A 17,055-nucleotide genomic window follows, 5' to 3' on the forward strand; every position below is an offset into this window, starting at 1 on the left:
TAAATATGAAGACTTTACAAAATACTTGCTTTATCCATTGGCAGGACTTTGAAATTCTGCAGAATATTTAGATGTGTCTGCCCAAGAAAAGTTTATAAATGCCAATCCAACATGGTAACAAAAATTCCAAACAGAACTGGAAATTAGAATAACTCAACCAAATTATTCCATTATAAGAATATTATATGTCAATTCTGCTGAAACACAGATCAGCATGGTTTGAATTGTTTTAAAAATTCTTCATGACCCGCAGAATACAGCATAGGTTTATTTCACTATTACCTTTTCCTTTCCATTTCCTTAATTCTATTTCCTCATTTACATTTAAAACACCATCTAATTTGTTTTTTTGACTTTTTCTGCCCTTAGGGCATTTTTAGCCTCCATTCTATCCTTACTCAAGGAGATCCTTCCCCTCTTGCTTCTTAAAGAGGTTTTTGTTTGATTGATTGATTTTCATTTTCTCCTTTTTCAGCTACAGGTAAGTACCCTACCATAAAGGGAGCGTGGAAATGAATGAGAACAGCACTGGGAGTTACCGGGACATCTGCAAGCCAAGACTTTTGAGTAGGAACTTCAACAGCTACTATTTTTGAAAGAAAAATGTCATGCTTTCTTTATCTTTGATAATATTTGACATATTTCATGTCTACTATAAACATAGTCTTGTGCCACAAACAACCACAAGCTGCAGACAAAGCAATATGGCGCCCTGTCTGATGAATTCAGCGTAACAAAAAAAAAAAATGGTAGAGTCCTAGTAGCAGCTGTAATGGTAACAGACATTTACAAACCAAAGTGATCCAATAATCTAAAAATACGTCTGCTAAACTAAGGAAAAATCTGTGCAAGGAGATTAGAAGCTTCCAAATTTCAGACTGATTGCTCAGGGACCACAGTAGAAAACTAAACTCAGATGTAAGGAAGTATTAGCTTGGAAAAGCCTCAGCTTTCCAAAATTCAAAATTATTAAAAAGCAATATATCTGCTCATCATTGTATGATTTAGCTGTTTTCTACTCTATGGGAATAAACAGCAGGATACAACAGTTTGCAACATCCATTTACTTTAAAAAAAAAATCTTTTTAAACTAAATTAAGAAAGTATTCTTACAGAAGAAAAAAAATTTCAGATGAGCACAAAGAAATGCCATGACAAATCCCAAGACAAATTATCCTACATCACTGCTAGTCTATGAAAACTGGTTTGAATAATAAACATACTGGAGTATTCAGTGACAGCATACAAATTGAAAGTATTCGTAAATTATTAAGTTGTGCATGTTTTTAAATGACAAAACATGCTTACGGGTTTACTTTAAAATCTCTCACTGCTTGTTATCAAAGTTAAAAGATCATTTGCATACCAATACACATACTGTAAACATGAACTTCTCATTAAGGAAAGATGGGTTTACAGTAATTTGATCTTTTACAAAAAGCTATTGGTAACTGAATCTGTCCGTGTCTAACTTTCTAGAAAATTAAACCAATGTTTCCACTCTCAAAGTTGAAACAGTACCGCTTTAGGAAACAGCCCTGTTTATTTGTTAATCAGAAATACAATCAAGTGGCATATTTCCATTTGCTCTTCGGCTGACAGTTTCAGCTTCATTATATTTTACAAGAAAACACCAGACTTGCAGAGGCCCTGTAAATTCTTTCATATCGCAACTGATTTAATTACAGTGGTAAAGAAAAGCAGCGGTGATGCAAAATAAGATCAGCCCAATTGCTCTTATCTGATGATAGGATCTCTCTTCCTGTTTGGCTTGCAGCAGTGAGGACTTCTTGTTTTGTTTCGGTTTTTGTTGTTTTTTGTTTTTTTCTGGTCAGGCTGCCTCTCTTGAGACTGACAGAAGCAAGTTGACATGCCCTTGTAATTCCAGCTTGAGAATGATCCTCATACCAGTATAGCCGAGTTTCAATCAGTAGGTCGGGGAATGATACTAATGTGGAGAAAATTATCTGGATAGCTCATATGTTCGCTTAGCCACTGTATGGGTGTTTCCAGCATTGGCTCGATTCCATGAATCATCACTTGAGTCTTCTGCTCTCCATCTAATTCAAAGAAAAAGAGAAACCACTAGTATACCATTCAAAGTTCACAGAAAGATTAAACATATACTTAATTTATGGTTGATTTAATTGGTGTTACAGAGTTTAACATTTAACAGAATGAAAAGCAGGAAATACTGGTATGGACAAAGCTGAGATTTCTAGCCTCTAAAACAAACTTTGAGTTAAAATTAATTCCAAGAAAAAAATAGGTTAAAGTGAAACTTAATGAAAGTGCCACTCTTCTTTATTAGTTGCAAGTTTTTTTTTTCCCTACAGTGATCATCACAGCTTGGAGTCAACACACTTAAGGCATATCCATCTCACCCGGCTATAAGCCATATGAATTTTACACAGATCATGCTTAAGATGTTGAGCTTCCCAAAACGTAATAGTAAAGTTGTATTCTTAATAATGTGATCTCCTGAGAGAGCTGGACTACATGTAATATGTCAGGCATATAACACATGTAATATTCCTGAAGCAATTTTGTTTTGCTAAGAATAATTTACTTCAGACTCTAGCAGTATTTCAGAGTTACTCAGAAGGCTGAGTTGGCACCAGCTTTTTCTCACTTAGTTTCATCTCTTGGAAAAGTTAAGCTAGCAAATGATTCCCAGTATGACAAGAATATTTTCTAAGAATATTTCAATTCTTTTTATTTATATTTGTCCCGGAGGATGCAAGTACTTTGATCCTTTGATTTAAATGATGGGAACCAGCTAAAGCAACTGACATAACTGTCATGAAATGAACTAAAAAAACCCCAAAATTTATTTCAGAGCCTTGAGATGAGAAGCACGTCTGAAATATGCTCCAAATAATGGCCAGAAAAAAAAAAAAAAAGTAGGCAGTGACCTTTTACTGTTTTTATACTATACTCTGTCATTCTCACATGGACCTACCACAGTGAAATCCACATTCAGTGCTCAAAAATATCACTCCCTTCTCTAATTGGCATTTTATGCCCCCCTCAACTGTCTATCTTGCAGAACAAACCACTGTGCTCCCAAAGAGTTGCACAGAAGAGAGCAGAATCTAGAAGTGAAGGTACCACTACTGATACCTTCAAACCGTATCTTCCATAGCACAGTTGTAGCATAATTCCTATTTTATAATATAGATAAAATCTTATTTGTTTGGTAACCAAAATGATTTGACAGCTGCCTGAAGAAGTTTGTATTATAACGGCGTATCTATGCCAGCACAGGCTAAATTAGACTAGGAAGAATCATCCCTGAACATGCTGTTGACTTTATGCTAGTGATAATTCTTCCCACAGAAGCAGACAGTTATGTTTGCCTAAAATAAAGCATTATACATTAGTTACATGTTACCCACATATGGTATCATATTCTGTACAAATTCTCGATTAAATATATAAGCCTTGATTCTGTACGTGGCATAGCATACACATTATCACACTAAATTAAGCATAAACAATTGCTGGTTTCTGGTTTCATTGCAGACAGGTCAAAAGAACACAGCATGTCATTTAAAAAGAAATTAAAAATAAATTCTGGTATTTCCAACCAAAGCAGGCATTTATTGGGCTGAAACACTACCAGTCAGATTGTCAAGAGTATAAACTCCAAAAGAAAAGAGATTCTCAGGAACCAAGTTTTTACACTGAGTTCAGGAACATCTAAATATTTTTAAAGTAACTCCCAAATATATGTATTTAACACTTTCAAATTAAAAATCTATGGTATTTCATAAATTGGCCACACAGTTGGTGACTTTTTTTACATTTCATAATATTATTTGATTTTCAGAAACAACTAATTTGTACAGACAGATGGCAGAATGCTGTTTTGGCATTAGTACTGTGCTAACAACCACCTATACACAGCTGACTTCTTAGCAAAAAATTGCACAAAAAATAGATTAAAAGCTTTAGGACCTCAGTATCATTTTCTTGTCATTGGAGGAAAGACTTATAAGTGATAAACATTTTATTTTGCTCTTCTTTTACTGTGTGACAGAGTATTTTTGGAGGTGTGTGCATGTGTATACTAACTTGATGCATCTCACTTAAAAATGCAATGCAGTTAATCTGGGTGTCCCCATTCCCTGCTCTCTACTCAACTTTGTCCCTTTCTCATACAAATCTTTTATTCTGTTCCTCAGCAAACTGAAAAAGTCTCAGAGGTCAATGAAGAATTTACAGTTTAATTAAAGTCTAAATCTCTGCATTAGCATTGTTTGTGCTTTAGTATTATCTCTGACAAAGCATCACTTCTCCTTAATTCCTTTTCCCCTTGAGGCTTGACTAAAGAGATCTTATCTACCAATTCTGTATTTAGGGTAGCCTTTTTTCACAAAATCCCGTTGTTTTTACTTTAGCATTCTTCCTTCCTTTTGTTACCATAAACTCTCACTTAAGTCATATTTAGCCAAACTTTCCTCAACTTTCATGTTTTCAGTAACTTTCCCACTCTGAAACACATACAGAGGCCCTCTCCTATAGATGGCTCCTCTGCTTTATGTAGCAAAACCTTGTCAATAGCAAATACACTAAAAAAAATTACTGGAAAATATTCTGTTTTTCTCAACAGCTAATTCATATCCACAATTACCACTGTGATCTGAGTTCTGGATGATTTGCTAGCTATCATGAAAGCTTCATCCATGTGGTTTATAAATATTTACATAATATTTTTTCTTCCATCACCGCTCATAGTCTCAAGAGTTGTAGTCTTAAAGAGTTGTGTTATTTTGTGTGCATCTTGACACAGCAAGTTCTTTCCTCTTCTTCCCCATCCCATATTCTATGATAACAAAAAGTCTTTTTGGACTGACAAAATGCCTCTGTAAAAGTGTACAAGTTGCTAAACACAACATATATTTAAATGAGTGGTGTAAGATTTACATGACATAATTACGAAGATTAATGCCATTCTATGTCATTGAACCAGGCCTATAAAAATTAGGTCAAATAAAAATGCTCAACTGTAGTGCACAGGGTCCAGACCTGATAATATCATTACTGTCAATACTCATTTTACAATATTCAGTAATGTAGTAAAAACCCCAGGATTTCCTCAAAACCAAGAAGTTCAAATTTTCCAGTCACCTCACAGACTTTTTTTTTTCCTTTTAAAATCATGATAGAACTGAGTTATGTGTTAGCTATCACACGGCCTAAAGATGGTTTCTTTTACTTTGTTGCAAATTGCTCTCTTTGTGGAAATCCATGAATACAGAAGGCACTATAGCCCCTGAAAGTCACTAGTGGAAAGTGGTAAGCACAGATTATAAAGCTTTCTGGTAAAACTTAACAATATTCCATCTCCAGAAGGCAGATAACTACGCTTACGTGTTGTGTACTAAGACATTTTTGAGACATTTCAGATCACTTTAGACACTAACTCAAAGGCTGCCGCACTTGAAGTAGGTACCTGACCCAGGCTAATAAAACACACCATGTAAAGTCAGAAGAGTTTTCCAACTCTGTACAGAAAATGGAGAGAAACAGGCAGGTCTGAAGAGATGGGTTTAAGAAGAGGACTGCTGCTCTATCATCTGTGAAGTGCCTTAGTGTTCCTGATCAGGAAACCACCTTGATCCAGCCAAAGAAAGCACTGGCAAAGGACTCTCTTTTGCAGATAGGCGCCGGAAGGAAGGAAGGAAGGAAGGAAGGAAGGAAGGAAGGAAGGAAGGAAGGAAGGAAGGAAGGGAGGGAGGGAGGGAGGGATAGTGGCTGTTGCATCTCAGAGTCCTTCAGGCAGTGGCTCAAAGCCCTCCTCAACCTGAGGCAGCTTGAGTCCACTCTCTTTAAGGAGAAGGCCCTGACTATTACAGAATTTGCTGTTGCTAATCCCAAGCTTCATCTAAAACCCATCAATGTTCAAGAATCAGTGAGAGACAGAAAGAACAAAGAGGAGAAAATCTATAGTCTTCAGAGAAGGTAGGAAGATTTGCAATGTCATGGTAGCACAGGATAAGTTTTTCTGTTCCCTTTAGCTATGTAAGTTATTGCTTGCAAAGTAAACCACTCAAAATTAGGAAACAGAAGAATTTAATTAGCTTATTCAGCATCAACTCAGATTGGTACACATACCCCCGATGCAATCTAAATGCATTTTTCTACTGAATTATCTTTTTATTCAGAAAGGAAGAATTAAAGATGGAGGGAAAATAAAAGATTGTTTTTGAGATAGATTCAAGTGCCTAAGAGCAGAACAGTGAGAAGGCACCACTTCTGGCAAAGGTACGTATTTCAGCCATTTTTCACTCATTGCCACCAACATTTCAGCTACATACTCCCTTGCACCTACATGAGATTAGCTTCTCTAGGTAGACTACATCTGTGATGCACCACTTAGAATTCTTTAGTGGGATGAAATACTTCTGTTCTGATTTGAAGCCTCTAGCAATCACCTCTCAGGGCAATTTAGCTGGCTTAAATTCTTTCACTAACAGACAATACAAGATACTCAGGATTTAGCAAAAATGTCCCTGGAGTACTTAAATTAGAATCCTCCATAGGCAAGTCCTCTGCATAACAAGTCCCACAACCTGTCTGTAGTCATCAAAATGGACAATGCAGAAACCACAAGTTCTTACTCAGGGCAGTACCACTTATAAAACTGACTTTAAAACCCTAAAAAGGGAAATGGAACCCTGTGCTCCAAGCTAGGAGCAAATAATGCCTGTCTTGCATGATACAAGGGCACAGGACTGTATTAGTCAAGGATACTAAAAAGTGTAAGGACTAAATATAACTAAGGAAAGCATCGTGCAGTAGCAGCCTTACGTATAGCGTAACAGAACTAGTTTCCAGCTTTTTCAGCTGTGAAGTGGGCCATAAACATTTGCTTGCTTATCTTCAGAATACGTCATACGTTCTGGATTAGAAGATACTAAAAATATTCCTGATAATAGGTAGGAAACTCATCTTGGGTCAGTGTTACAAGGACCAGAGTTCTCCTTTTGTGGCTGTGGTGCGGCTGCTTTCCTTTCCACCTCTCCTGCTCCTCCGATTAGCAGACAGGGGAACAGGCCTTTAGGTACCTGTACCTTGAAGCAGCCAGAGCATTCCTTCACAGCATATGTGCTCAGCAGCTGGTGTCTTGGACATCTCTGAATCTGGAGAGACACACTGACATCTTCACCAGGAAGATTTTCATCTACCTCTTTAGGATCTCTTAGGAAATTACTTACAGCTACATAGCTTTCAGTAATGTGCTTCACGTGTAGATGCAACCACTAAATTCGTTACTGACAGATATTGCTGACTCACTTTTTAAAGCCTAAAGCCAAAGCTGGGTGGGGCTAAGTCCCCAGTAAGCAAAGGTGAAAAGTTCCTTCTTAAAAGCTAGACCTCTAGTCTAGCATAGAGGATCGCATATGAAACTATGTGCAATTATTTACAAAGAACTACGCTATATTAGCAAGTAAATTCAAAGACTATGCTCTAACCTGTAACCAGAGGTGGTAAGAACGAACTGGACAGTGGCTGAAGTTATCCTTCCCCTCTCTAGGCACCTCAGGTTGGGTATTCTACAACACACAGAGAAGAGAGAGCCCCAGAAAAGCTTCATAGTCTAAAGAAGTACTCCAGTGACTTCTGCACCAGTAGCAGAATATAAATAAACAAGCACCTGATGAACATACTTCACTTTTAGCACTTTTAAGTAGTTAACATCTCTTAAAAACCCCAAACCTCAATATTGTCAGTAATGGTTTGATTTGATACAGGGATCTTTCAATTGCTAGCACTGAAACTGATGAATAGCATCTAGCTCTTTAACAGCAACCTGTCCAAAACTGAAAATGGCTCCAATGTCTGATATTAAAATTGATAATGATTGGACACTGTTTACAACAAAACAAGCTTCACAATTATTTTCATTGCATGTGCTACAAAAATCACACGTGCTCATAAAATATCCATAAACTTCAAAAAAATTAAGCTAAGAGGTATTTATCAACACTTTCACATCACTTTTCTAATATTTACTTTAGTCAGATACCGTATCTTTTTTAATCTATGGCAAAACATTTCTTTGCTCAGTGAGCAAGCTTAGCTACTGAATGAATTCAACCCATCTATAAATCAAATATCCATGTTTTGCTTTTCTTAAGTATATTTAAAAAAATAAAGTTAAAACATTATTTCAGGCTTTTCCATTCATAAACTCAAATCTAACTGGAACATTTCTGCAATCAGTTTCTGGCGTGTGTATGTGTAATAGCGACCAAAGTACAGAAATATGACCTCAATATAAAGGTCTCAAATAGAAAAACAAACTTGTATTTGAAACAAATCTTACCTACTCAGCTGAGTACTAACAGGTGCTCAATACTGACACAATTTTGTGGGAAGTGCATACAAATAAAGTTGAACTTGGTCAAATCTCTTGGTCAAATGATCACTTGCTCTTTGAACAAGCTCATGAAGCACAAGTACTTCTGACAGTTAACACTAAGTTCTCCTTGCTGATACAAAATATTTTATATTTAAGAAATTATAACGTCAAGATCTAAAGTTACTACACATTCTATTGAGCAGGGTTTGTTTTTTTTTTAGTTAAAATGTTTTAAATAGGAATAAAATCTTAGTATGAGTTTTCAGAAGCTTCACACTAGGCTATTTCAGCCATCATATCCCAGGCTTTCCTCACTTTTCTGTGAATTCCACCCTACTGCAAGAAGGACTCTGCTCATCACAGTAGTAGGTTCCATTGCTAGAAGTGACTCATTTTCCATAACAATCTTAACATACTTTTTGCCTCACTTTTATCGCACATAAACTACCACATAAAATACCAAACATGAGTTACTTTGCTCAAACTGAAGGTCACAGTGTTCTTAAATATATGTTCTCAGCTCTGGATATTCTTGATAGCTACACAGATATTCCAGAGAGTTTTTAACTATGGCAAGTTCCTCGCCTCAAAGACAACCAATGGTAAATAAAATCCACAACTCTGTATTTTGTTTAAAAATGTCTTTTAAAAGGAATGTTAATTTTTAATAGGTTTACTGAACGACTCCTTACAAAGAACAAGAGTGCTTAACCTATCTTTTCTAACTCATTCTTCTGATTTTTTTTTTTTTTTAAAATTCTTCTCCAAAATAACAGTTCAAAACATCAGTCTCTCTCCATCCTGGAGTGTTTGTCTTTCATATTAAGTGTCTCAATTTCACCCTTACAGCACCTTAATGTCACCTTACCAGAGCCCCTCATAAGAACTGCTGCTTCTTAGTCCAAAGTGCTATGATAGAACTAGACCTGTATCCACCTCAGTTAACTCAGCTCTTGCAGAGTACTTTACTACAACAGCCTAACTCCAGGCAAGATATCCCAAGTATTCCTCCACTGTGACACTGTCATGAAGTCCATATTCATTGATTTAGCTTTAATTACTGCTGTATTTCTTTACAGGGTTTTGACACAGGCCAGGTGGCTGATCTCTACATGATCTTCTTGTGGCATAAACATCTCCTACTTGAGTTTAGACAAGGAAAGGAAAAAAGGTTCTTTGTCACAGTTCTCAGTATAATTAGATTTCCTGGATTATATTCCAGCACAGTCCTAGTGAAAAGTGAAAGTAAATGGATATCCAACATTATCATTAAATACTGAGATCAAATCAAAGACTTGGCATCACCCCTATTCACCATTTTCTTCTCCATGTAATTTTTCCTCTCTCGTTATTTCCTGTCATCTACCTCAAGTCTATCCTCAAGTTAGCCACATTTCTGAAACATAACAAAAAATGTGGATAAAACTAATTACCACAAGCAAAGGTTTATTACACTTTGGAGCAGCTTTTGAGAACTTGGGTTACACTTCTAATCTCGTAACAGCCAGAAAGTATGTAAACAAACTATTATTTCATTGAGAAGGTTTTTAGAGAAAGTGAATTTGGCGTCAAACACCAGTAAGTCCAGGTTGCCTGAGCAGATTATATTTAACAGTTCTCCATGCAGTCCAAAAAAACAGTTAACAATGACAGTAATGCCATCCAAGACAACCAAGGGGATTTTTCCTTCTGTAAAAGAGTTCATGCAGCTCAATGGAAAAGCAGGTAAGAGTATGGAAATGAAAGCTTTAACTTTTTTTTTTTAAATTTTTATTCTTGTATATTTAATAGAAGCTTTTTAATGGAGTTGTTGTAATAAGTGCCAAACTAATTTATGACAGAACCCTGCAATACTTTCCTTAAACATCTAACATTTTAGTAGTTAAAACATTTTAGAAGACCTTACAATGACTCAGCCTGAGATGCTTCTCATCAAACATCTATCTTCAAGCAGGGGGAAAAAAAAAAAAAAAAGGAAATTTTATAAGATGAAACTCCCAGGAAATATTCTGATACCCCTTCTTCCTTAGCAGAGAATCATAGAATCATTTAAGTTGGAAAAGACCTTTAAGATCATTGAGTCCAACCATAAACCTAACACTGCGAAGTCCACCACTAAACCATGTCCCTCCCTAAGCACCACATCTACACGTCTTTTAAATACCTCCAGGGATGGTGACTCAACCACTTCCATGGGCAGCCTGTTCCAATGATTGAAGCAGTGCCTTAGCTCTGAACCAGCAATAAACCTGTGCTAGGTTTATAAAAGACTGGGGTTAGCAATTGAAGCTTATAAAACAATTTTCTGCCATACATTTAAGTTTGGCTACACACATGTGAACAAAGTGGCAAAGTTCAATGCAAATTATGCTGCTGTTCCATGTAACAATACATTTATATATAAAAGGAACAGGCAAGGTGTGTGTTAAAAGATAAGCGCTTGAATGCATGACAAATTGAGCCCAACTCATCCATGATATGTTTTCCATTGTTGAGGGAGAGCTAAATCACTTGTAGAGGTTGTGTAGCTTTTTGAAACAGCAGGCATCTTGACTTACAATAAGTTAACCCTTTCAAGCACCACATCCTTAATTAGATTTGAGGTTTCCCTTCCCTCTAAACTGTGTACAACTGACCTTCAGAAATTAAGGCTATCTCTGTATACAGCTGAGGAGCTAAATGTGATCAGTATGGTTCTTGAAAAAAATGAAACATTTGATAAAGTTTTTTCTCTATAAAGATTGGTATAAAGCAAATAAATTTGCTGTAAAAGACCTCTTGTTGCTAATAGCTTGTGAGAACTTTTATAATGTCATTGTTTTCAAAATACTGTTATGCCAAACAATTAAATAGCAACTTCTCTATACAATCATATTATATATTCCCTATGCATATGCACATTCATACACTTTTAAAGGTTTTTAATGGCATTCTTGAACTTTCAACCTCTGTTTTACTTCATTTTCAAGTTACTATAATTCACATCATGCCTGCAAATATTCTTCAATTCTAATGGCCGTCCATCTTTTATAATGAACTTTTCAGCTAATCAAATGATGAACTATTCCTAGCAAGGCAAAGCAAAGAAGCATTACCGTTGCTGCAAAATCATTGTCAATACAGAAGAGACCAGCACATTTACTTGGTTTTGTGAAGCCATAACTAACTGTTAGTTTATCTGCCCGGTTTAATAAATCAAATTCAAAAGTGGACATTCGGACATAATTACAGTTTAAAAACATTTGCCTGAAAAGTGATAAGTGATATATACAGATCAAAGGCTTAATGGTTGCTATTTCATGTTTTGTACCTTCCCCCATTTAACTGGAGAAAAATAAACTGGGTTTGCTTTTTTTTAAACGCTACTTCCAGCAATATTATTTAACAAAATAAACAACTTCACAAGCAAACTATACACGAAAATGGAGATGAGGTATTCAATTAACCCCAAAGTATGGACAGTTTTGTTCCATGTCTGACAAATTCTTCAACCTCTGCTAAGTTGATCAGTAAAACCTCAGCTAATTGAATCCATCGATGTGAAAAACCACAGGCTCAAGTCTGTACTGCATACATCAAGCTGAAGGATTTCTGCTTCAGCCATGGCGGTAATAGTCAGTGGGGTCAGGTCAAAGAGGGTTAAAGCGAGTCAGGATATAGCCAAAGGAATACATCAAACACTGATTTTAAAAGGGCAATTAATCTTAGACAGAAATGCTTCCTGGGGAATGAGATCTCAATCTTAAGAGCACACTACATGATGTAGCAGTAAAAATGTACATATACAAGCTTAGAGAGCTTTCATCCTGTGATCACAAACAGAAGGGGAGTGCTGTTTATCAGAGAAATACAAACCCTTGCTAAAATACTTACATCAGCTTCTTCCGGGCCCTTACTCATTGAAAAATAAATTCTTTAATGAGTAGGCAATAGAGTTTGCACACATGAAATATCTTTTTCTGTACACATACTGTAAGTTCTTTTGAACAGCTAGTAAAGTATTTGGAGATCTCTTCCATAGTAAAATTAAATAATTTAGTCTTGAAAAAATTAGGTAAGAGTGAATAAATGCATAATGGAATACCTGAAGGGCTTTTCACACTGAATAGTAACTTAAAAAAAAAAACCAATCACAAAACAGCTACCTGTTCAGAGTTAAGATTGCAACTGAATTTTCATCAAAAGTTCATTTTAATTTTTCCATTCCAAAATATCAAGAGAGTTAGCTTCAAAGTTGATAGATTATCATATTCTCTTTATTTTTCAAGAGAGTTTGGTAACCTAAGTATTTTTTTCTTTGGAATTCAGAAAGTATTTTTCTGCTTTACAGCAAAAAATTTAGACCCATAAAACTTGTAACACATACATACAGCATTTGCAAACAGAATTTGCTCGGTTAGTATAATTAATTAATTAGCAATATTACTAGGAATCATTAGCTATGTGGACAAAACACTTCAGGCACATAGCTCTGAAATGAGTTATGGCTAATTTCTGTTGCATTAGTTTGCAATTATAATGAGAGCTGGCTTTGCAACCACCCTTCCATCTGAGGATACTGCTCCCCAACATCACAAGTGGCAGAATGCCATCTATTTGTGTATCTGGTTCATACATCTGGTTTATTTGCTTAAATTGCCAGCGAGTAACAGTTTGCATTAAGATATTGGACTTAATGAAGTTTCCCAAAGTGTAGACACTTGCTGCTTTTTGCTACTGTAATTGTAGTGATGATACTACCAGGAAAAAGGGCAAGGAGCACCAGAGGCATTCACAGTTTTAATGACTATAGCACTTCTGCACACATGCCAAGCCACTGCGTAAGACTTTGGCTTTAACATAGACTCATAAAATGGTCTGGGTTGGAAAGGACCTCAAAGATCATCTAGTTCCAACCCCCCTGCCATGGGCAGGGACACCCTCCATTAAACCAGGTTGCCCAAAGCCCCATCCAACCTGGCCTTGAACACTCCCAGGGCGGAGGCAGCCACAACTTCTCTGGGCAACCTTTATTTTCTTACAAATATTCTCCAAATTGCTACAGGTGCCAAATAAGATAGAAAGTACAATTTATCCGCTGAATGTGAAGTTATCAAAATCTCTGATTAAAACAAGGCATTCAAGAAGGGGGCAACTACTGTTAACGAGTGCTGCTGAATCCTTAAAGGAAAGACACAGCAAATAGTGTTTATTAGTGGATTGCTGTGTTTTACATTACTGGTAAGGCTGCTACTTTTCTCCTAATTATTTTTTGTAGGTCCTTTAGTTTTGCAGGTTCTCTTCTTTTAAGACATTTATTTCCTGGGAAAATCAGGTTGTACCTATACACATCAAGGCAGAATAGAATAAGACTGCAAGAGAAAAGCGAGGAAGACAGGAATGATTTTACTCAGCCCCCTCTAAAGATGCAGTACCTATATGCATTTTAAAGGTATAGATGTAGCTCATAAAATGGACCAGAACCCACTCTCTGGACCTCAGGGTAAGTGCCAGAGAACAGCTCATGCCTATTCAGCTAAATTATCTCCCCCCTCATATTGCTTACTGAGAATAGTCCCCAGATTCTTAATCCATGAACGCTGCTCAAATTTTCTGGGAGAGTATTAATTGGCCTAAACCAAAATCATACCAGAGAACTTCTAATAGCCATATAGCACAGACAACGCATATTCTAGCCCTCTTTTGTTTACTAGTATAAATAAAACAACTGACATCAATGTCTAAATCAGGTTGTGTCCTGGTTGAGAACTTCATGTTGCAAATCTTCACAGAGGTTTACTGCTGTCTCCTGAAAGCTTTGGCAGACCCACTGAAGTCTCTAGTTACACTTTCACCAGTTACAGCATTAAAGGTGGCAGTGATTATACAGGATATGAACATTAACAGGATGACGACCCCTACTTGAAAAAAAGTGTTTTGGAGCACTCTCACATTTTTCTATGAAACTAACCATAAAAAACCAACACGTAAGTCTACATACTTTGTGTACTTCAGCTGTTGCTGACATGCTTGTGTCTGTGACCAAGGATATATAAGAGACTAGAAGAAAAGGTTGGGGTTTTGTTTTGTTTTTTTTTTTGATGGCTCAGTCATACTGCATGACCTCTGTGATCTCCTTGGGGTGAGACAGACTGATTTAGATCAGGATTCAAAAAAAATCCAATTCTTAACTCTGCTACTGACCTCAGTGTGACCAGGTGCAAGCCACATCACCCCTCTGTGCCTCTAATTTCTCCTTCCTTTTTGTCTCTCTTCACTCATCTTTTGTCTAAGTGATAAAGTCTGTGGGAACACACTGCAATGTCCATACAGTGCATAAAGAACCTGAGGTCTCCTCCTAAAACACAAAAAAATATTCCTTTTAAAACTGAAAATTCACCACAACCAAAACATTTTGTCAAGATGCTTTGATTCCAACAATTTTAGGAAAACTCATACGCATGGCAGATTATTGACAGAAAACTTGCCCAACTTGTAGTGATTTTCCCCAACCTTTTCTTGACTGCCCAGATTTTCAGATCCATAGCATTCCATCAGGGATTTGGGGGTAGGACGCTGATGCTCCCAGGAAGTGCAGCTCTACTGCAGCCCATGAAGCAGACTGGTCTAGGATGAAAAATTCCACCTCTTTTCTGCAGAGAGTTTCAGACATGCTGGCTTATGATTTCCAAATAGAATAAGCTAAATTTTGGAAAAGTTATTTCACACTCTGGAGGATTTTACTTTCTCCATTTCATACTACTACTGTTAATAATAGACTTAAAAAACGTTGTTGTGCCTGAATAAAGTCCTTGGCCTTCTGACAAATGTGAAGAGAATAGTCTGGAGTCTGATACTAATATAACTTATTGGGTGGCCGACAGAACAAAATTAGCTGAAGCTGAACAAATTTCCAAAGGCTTGTTGGAGAAATAGGATTACTTCCTGTTTGCTGTACCTCTTCCTACACTCTACCCTTTTGAAAGTGCATGCATGTGCATGCCCAGAAACCACTTCTAAGTCACAAAGAAAAAGCACATTACTCTTGTGATATTAGGAAAGTTGCTGGATGGAAGAGGAAAGACTAGAATAGACTATTTCAGTTGGAAGGGACCTACAACGATCATCTAGTCCAACTTCCTGACCACTTCAGGGCTGACCAAAGGTTAAAGCATGTTATTAAAGGCATTGTCCAAATGTCTCTGAAACACTGACAGGCTTGGGGCATCGACCACCTCTCTAGGAAGCCTCTTCCAGTGTTTGACCACTCTCTCGGTACAGAAATGCTTCCTCTGTTAAGAAATGTCCAGACTAGACCTCTACTGGTGCAGCTTTGAACCATTCCCACATGACCTGTGACTAGATCCTAGGGAGAAGAGCTCAGCACCTCCCTCTGCACGTCCCCTCCTCAGGAAGCAGCAGATAGCAGTGAGGTTGACCCTCAGCCTCCTTTTCTCCAAACTAGCCAATCCCAAAGTCCTTGGTTAGTCCTCATAGGACATTCCTTCCAGCCCTGTCACCAGCTGTATTGCCCTCCTTTGGAGGCATTCAAGGACCTTCACATCCTTCTTAAATGGTGGGGCCCAGCACTGCACACAGCACTCAAGGTAAGGCCACACCAACGCTGAATACAGTGGGATAATCACCTCTGTTGACTTGGTTATGCTGTGTTTGATGCACCCCAGGATGAGTTGTGTCCTCTTGGCTGCCAGGGCACACTGCTGGCTCATACTGAGCCTGTTCTCGACCAGCACCCTCAGACCCCTTTCTTCAGGGCTGCTCTCCAGCCACTCCTCTCCCAATTTATACTTGTGCCTGGAGTTATTCTGTCCTAGGTGCAGAGTCCAGCATTTGGACTTGTTAAATTTCATGCCATTTGCCACTAGGCAGATGGCAGAGGGCTCACAAGCTACCAAATGGATAATCCTTGTATAGTCACTTGAGGTAAAGTTGGAGCAGTCCTTAAAACCAAGTTATGCTTGCTGTTTCCTAAGAAATTCCATGCCGAAAGATCACAACCAGCCCCAGATCCCCCCCATGTTTTTCTTTTCTTTTGAGAGCAAGCAAGCCAGAACATTACACGTACACAGAAGCCCTCTCTGATTATGCAAAGAGCTTGTTTGGAAATGAAGATGGCTAACAAGAAGCCATATAAACATCATAGCCGCCACACTAAACTCAGATTATTTGCACCTTTCTGTGTAGTCATGACAAATTAATTCTATATTAATTAAGTCTGTAGTCATGACTATTAATTCTATAATCTCAAGCCAACCTCTGGACTTCTACCCCTTTTGATCAAAAAGAACTACTAAATCAAAAGGCATGAAATTTTAACACAGAAAAAAAATCTTTCCATTTCAACTTAAAAACAAAAGCAACTAGGGAAGGTAGATGTGTGTGGGCATGAAAAAATAAAAATCCAAAAGTCAGTAGTCAGACAGATGAAAGGCAGATGCAGAAGGATAATCCAAGCAGATGGCCTGGTTAGGAAAAGAGAACAGGCACAAATAATGACTCACACCAGAAAGGAGATGTACATGATGACCTCCTCTAACATGCAGAGCACCACTGAGTCAAGGACACAAGGAGAGTGGAATAGCTTAAGTAGTGGTCTGAAGTTCAGTTCTGACTTGCAAGATGACTCTCACGGTAGAGGAGACAGTGGCCTAGAATTCATATCACTGGTGAGCTTTTAATCATCT

At 37.4% G+C, this 17,055-nt stretch overlaps 1 protein-coding gene across 4 annotated transcripts in view; it reads right to left on the minus strand.

The window, feature by feature from the left end:
- Positions 1–434: 434 nt before the first annotated feature.
- ATG5 (autophagy related 5) overlaps positions 435–17,055 on the minus strand; it is an 83,098-nt gene continuing 66,477 nt past the window's right edge. For 3 of the 4 annotated variants that reach the window (XM_054820346.1, XM_054820344.1, XM_054820347.1), the window contains one exon: positions 435–2,060. In XM_054820346.1, coding sequence (XP_054676321.1) covers positions 1,924–2,060 — 137 coding nt within the window. In that variant the 3' untranslated portion in view covers positions 435–1,923. Of the gene's footprint in view, positions 2,061–14,554; positions 14,709–17,055 lie in introns of all 4 variants that reach the window. The other variant, XR_008576361.1, reaches the window with a different exon arrangement.

This window comes from Grus americana, chromosome 3, assembly GCF_028858705.1.
Source record: "Grus americana isolate bGruAme1 chromosome 3, bGruAme1.mat, whole genome shotgun sequence".
Taxonomy (NCBI): domain Eukaryota; kingdom Metazoa; phylum Chordata; class Aves; order Gruiformes; family Gruidae; genus Grus; species Grus americana.